The 5,603-nt window shown below is 38.3% G+C and overlaps 1 protein-coding gene across 1 annotated transcript in view; it reads left to right on the top strand.

Moving 5' to 3' along the window:
* ahnak (AHNAK nucleoprotein) overlaps positions 1-5,603 on the top strand; it is a 21,360-nt gene that overhangs the window by 4,875 nt on the left and 10,882 nt on the right. The window contains exon 6 of the mRNA XM_037675531.1: positions 10-858. Within this exon, the coding sequence (XP_037531459.1) occupies positions 10-858 (849 nt within the window). The remainder of the gene's footprint in view (positions 1-9; positions 859-5,603) is intronic.

The following is a 5,603-nucleotide window of genomic DNA, read 5'->3' as shown; positions in this document are numbered from 1 at the left end:
GCTCCAAAGATTGACATTGAAGGGCCAAAGGGTGGATTTGAAATGCCTAAAATGAAAATGCCATCACTGAACATCAAAAGTCCAAAATTAGAGGGCCCAGATTTTGACATTAACCTAAAAGGCCCCAAGCTTGAAGGTGATGTGGGTTTTAAAATACCAAAGGTCAAAGGAGAAATAACAACACCTGATGTTGACATTGAAGGCCCAGACATTGACATTGAAGGCCACAAAGGTGGGATTAAAATGCCTAAATTCAAGATGCCATCATTTGGATTGAAAGGTCCAAAAGTAGAAGGTCCAGATGTTGACATCAACTTGCCAAAAGCAGACATTGATGTAAACGCACCTGACATTGACATAAAAGGACCAGATGTTGATATTGAGGGACCTGATGCAAAGCTCAAAGGACCCAAATTCCACATGCCATCGATTTCAGGACCCAAAATTTCCATGCCAGATGTGGATTTCAACTTAAAAGGCCCCAAACTGAAAGGTGATGTGGACATCAATGCTCCAAAGATAAAGGGAGAAATTAAAACACCTGACATTGACATCAAATCTCCAAAGATTGACATTGAAGCACCAAAGGGTGGATTTGAAATGCCTAAAATCAAAATGCCACCACTGAACATTAAAGGACCAAATTTAGAAAGCCCAGACTTTGACATTAATCTAAAAGGTCCCAAACTTGAAGGAAATATGGATGTTACAATTCCAAAAATCTCAGGAGATATTAAAGCACCTGATGTTGATATCAAATCTTCAGAGATTGACATTGATAGGCCCAAAGGTGTACTTGAAATCCCTAAAATCAAAATGCCATTTGGATTCAAAAGCGCAACCTTGCCAAGTGCAGATGTAAACACTAACTATCCTAAAGGTGAACTTGAGGGACCAGATGTGAAAATTGATGTTAAAGAAACGAGTCCAAAGAAAACCAAATTTAAAATGCCTAAAGTTGGATTTAAGGGTTCCAAGGTCAAAGGCTCAGAAACTGATGTGAAATTGGACCATGGAGACTTAAACATTGAAGGATTGTCTGGTAGCTGTGAGCAAATGGACTTGGATTTAGGAGTATCTGGGCCAAAAACAAAAGGATCCAAATTTAAAATGCCAAAATTTGGCTTCAAAAGTCCAAAAGTTGACATGCATGAAGTTGATATTAATCTTCCAAAATCTGGTGGTGAAATAAAAACACCTGACATCAAAATAGGAGGTTCAGAAGTTAACATTGAGAGTTCAAGTGGAAGCCTAAAGGGACCAAAACTGAAAGTGCCAGGCATTACAGGACCAAAAATGTCTATGCCAGATATGGATCTTAATTTGAAAGGTCCCAAATTTAAAGGTGATATGGAATTGTCAGTTCCAAAAATTGAAGGTGAATTAAAAACTCCAGAAATCAAGACCGAAGGAGCAACAGGTCCAAATGTTCACATCAATCTTCCAAAAGCAGATGGTGCAGATGTTGATTTTGATAGTCCTGGCGTTAAAGTTAAAGGACCACACTTTAAAATGCCAAAGATATCAGGACCTCAAATCTCCATGCCAGATTTTGATCTAAATCTAAAAGGTCCCAAATTTGAAGGAGACATTTCAGTTCCAAAGACTGGAGGAAAAAGTTCAACACCTGACACTGACATCAAAGGACCAGAGGTTGATATTGAAGGATCCACAGGTGGATTCAAAATGCCCAAAATCAAAATGCCATCAGTTGACATCAGAGATTCAAAGGTGGAAAGTTCAGATGTGACTATAAGCTTTCCAAAGGCTAATCTTGACACAGTATCACCCAAAGTTGACATTAAAGGGCCTGAAATTAACGTTGAAGGTCCTGATGCAAAACTTACAGGATCCAAAATAAAAATGCCAACAATATCAGGTAAAACTTTTCCAGATTTGGACATTAATCTGAAAGGCCCCAAACTTGAAAGTGATGTGGATGTTTCAAAAGCCAAAGGAAAAATAACAACACCCCAAGTTGACATAAAAAGTCCAAAGATTGATTTTGAAGGACCTAAAATGAAATTGCCATCAGGGCCAGAAGTTGATGTCAATCTTCCTAAAGCTGAGACTGACATGAAATCTTGTGAAATTAATATCAAAGCATCAGGAACTGACAAAGAAAGCATAGATGCATTCATTCCCAATTTTCAAAAAGATATAAATGGTGCAAGTGCTAGCATTTGTACTGATCAAAAAACAACTGCTATTACATTTCCAAAGTTCAAAGGTCCTAAATTTGCAATGAAATCTCTAGAAATTGAGGGGTCAGAATCCGTGAGAATTCAGTCCCCTAAGACACCCATTTTCAGTGCGGGAGCCAAAGATTCCAAAACCGAAGTTAGTTTTTCAGGCACTGAAGCAAGTCTTGACGCTCCTGATATAGATATTAATGTAAAGGGGAAAAAGGGAAAATTTAAACTCCCTAAAGTGAAAGGAAAGGCAAAAAAATTAGAAGCTGATATTGAAACAACACAAGTAGATGTGGGTGATGACACAACTAATCTTCATTTTAAAGAAGCAAAGACAAAGAAGTCTTTATTTGGCAAGCTCCATTTCCCTGATGTAGAATTAGACATTAAATCACCAAAAGTGAAAGGTGATGGATCTTTATCTGAGGGTCTTAAATCAGCTGATGCAGATTTACCAGCTGTTAGCTTGAACACTGCCAATGATGGTTCTGGCACTGACATTGCAAATGTTTGTTTGGAAGGGCAAGATATTAAAGTAAACACTCAAAATATTTTCATGCCAACTGTAAGTGCAAAAGGTAGTTCAGAAAGTGCAAGTGTTTCAGGAAGTGGAACTGGTGGTTTTCAATATCCAGAAGGTACAATAACATTTTCCAAATTCAAAGTACCAAAATTTGGTATTGCATTGCCTAAGGTGGAAGACCAAAAAGATGAAAGGAAAACTAAACCAGAACTTGCAACTGGCGTAGGCATGCATGTAGAGTCTCCATCTGTAAGCTGTCAAGTCAGTTCACAAAATATTGAGATTCCCAGTCCAGAACTGAAGCAGAGTGAAGGCAAAGTAAAGGTAAAGATGCCAAAATTGTTTGGCAAATCAAAAGCTAAGGGAAGTAGTACAGGTGACCTTTATGAATCAGAGGTAGTATTAGGCTCAAGTGGGAAAGAGGGTAAAACCTCTAAAGTACATTCTGGTGAACTGACTGGTGGAACATTCAAATTGGAAGGTGATCCCGTAGTCAGTGTATCAACTAAAGGCAAGTCAGCTTCGCTGGACCTATTTAAAAAATCAAAACACCAATCTCCGTCTCTGAGTGATGAGGGATCTCTTGCAGTTAGTTCTCCTTCAACTCACTTAGAAGCTGAGGGTGGTGACATTTCATTAGACTTAGGAGGAAGCCAGGTCAAGGGTAAGAAAGGCAAATTAAAGTTTGGCACATTTGGAGGTTTTGGTTCTAAGTCTAAGGGCTCATATGAAGTGACACTTGGAAGTGACAGTGAAGCAGGGATGGAAGGGAGCGCAGATGTTTCTGTGCCTTCGAAAAAATCGAGATTGTCTTCATCCTCAAGCAGTGACAGTGGTTCAAAAAGTGGTTTGAGGTTCCCAAAATTTGAGCTTTCAGCTTCACCCAAAAAGTGAGTGAGGTACATTAAGCTGTCCTTTATGCACTCAAATCCTAATAAAGTAAACTTTCAAAATTTTTGGTTCTTTAAAATTGAAGATGACATCTACAGCCATCTCTATCTTGTTACATATGAATAATTTTTTAAGAATAATTATTTAGGAGTGCATGAGATTGTTGAAAATCAATTCAAACTGTAAATAAGATTAATTTGTACTTTAATAATAAATACTGATTTTGTACATAGTCAAGATTTATTGAACACATGCGTCTCACAAATTATCAACAATCCTACATAACAAATTATGTTCCTGCATCCAGTTTCATTTTTTAATGAATGTTTTTATTGAACTGGTGTATATTTGTATTTGGGGATTTATTGCACAGAGCATACACTTCAATAGATATTTTGAAGGAAAATGTTTTTATACATTTAAACACACATAAACTGTTACTATTTTATCAACTATGGAATCATGTTATTTCTATGATTTGATGACATGTAATCAGTGCAGAGGCATATTTTTGCAACATAGAGCTGGCCCTTTATAATACATTCTAAAGATAACAATATTGTAAATATTGTAATTGCAAAGACAATCACTGTTTGGAAATTTTCTGAAGTGCTGTGAGTACTTATTTGTTCATTTAACACACAATTTATTTGCTGAAAGTTGGTGACATCTACAACAAAAATGAAATAGCATCAGTTTTTTTAAACCGTTTTTTTAATTGTCATTTTTCAAGTTTACCAGTCAACTGTATCTATATTCACTTTAACACTTTCTGTTTATGTATATCTCTTACTTTCACAAATTTGAAAACAAAAATAAAGTCACTTTTTATGTAATTTTTTGCAAACAAGTTCTGTGTTGATAGAAAGGTACATAGCCTTGATCAGATGAGATGAGCAGCATAATTCTTTGGGTCTATACTTTTGTGTGCATTCATTCTAATAAACTAAATAAACAGATTTGTAGAATTTACTCTGCTTTTATGTGTAAATTATTTTTGTGTGTGATCCAGCTGAGTTACTTGTAATGCATTCCAGCAATGACTGGGATCATTCTAATCCAGTATTTGTATCAATCTTTGAGACAGGCCTCATTCTTGAATCAGATATTGGACTGAAGTCACTGATCTATCCACCAATCCAAAATTCACTGACCTGCGTTGGTGGTGCAACATTACATTTTGTCTATTTACAATACAATGAGGCATCACAGTGGCATAGTTGGTGGAGCAGGGGCCTTTCTGGGTGGAGTTTGCATGTTCTCTCAGTGCATGTGTGGGTTTTCTCTGGATACTCCAGTTTACTCCCACAAACCAAAAACATGCATGTTAGGCTGATTGGTAACTCTAAATTGGCCTTAGGTGTGAGTGAGAGAGTGAATGGTTGTCTCTATGTGGCCCTTTGATGGACTTGCGACCTGTCCAGGGTGTCCCTCGCCTCTCGCACAGTGATTGCTGGACATGAGCACCGGCAACCCCCGCGACCCAAAAAGGAAGAAGTGGGTAAAAATAATGGATGGATGGACAGTACAATGAATGTTCAAGGTTTATATATATATATATATCCATCCATCCATTTTCTTTACCCGCTTATTCCATTTTGGGTCACGGGGGTCGCCGGTGCCCATGTCCAGCAATCACTGTGCGAGGGGCGGGGTACACCCTGGACGGGTCGCAAGTCCATCACAGGGCCACATAGAGACAGACAAACGAGACAAACAACCATTCACTCTCTCACTCACACCTAGGGACAATTTAGAGATACCAATCAGCCTAACATGCATGTTTTTGGTCTGTGGGAGGAAACCGGAGTACCAGGAGAAAACCCACGCATGCACGGAGAGAACATGCAAACTCCACCCAGAAAGGCCCTCGGACCGGGATTTGAACCAGGGACCTGCTCGCTGAGAGGCAGCAGCTCTACCAGTTGCGCCACCGTGTTGCCCTACTCAAGTTCTACTCGGGTTTTATTATGTTAATGTCGATTTTAAAAATTATA

This window comes from Nematolebias whitei, chromosome 4, assembly GCF_014905685.2.
Source record: "Nematolebias whitei isolate Nwh7 chromosome 4, NemWhi1, whole genome shotgun sequence".
Lineage (NCBI taxonomy): Eukaryota > Metazoa > Chordata > Actinopteri > Cyprinodontiformes > Rivulidae > Nematolebias > Nematolebias whitei.
The sequence above is the reverse complement of the archived record's forward strand: the minus strand, read 5'-3'. Positions and strand labels throughout refer to the sequence as shown.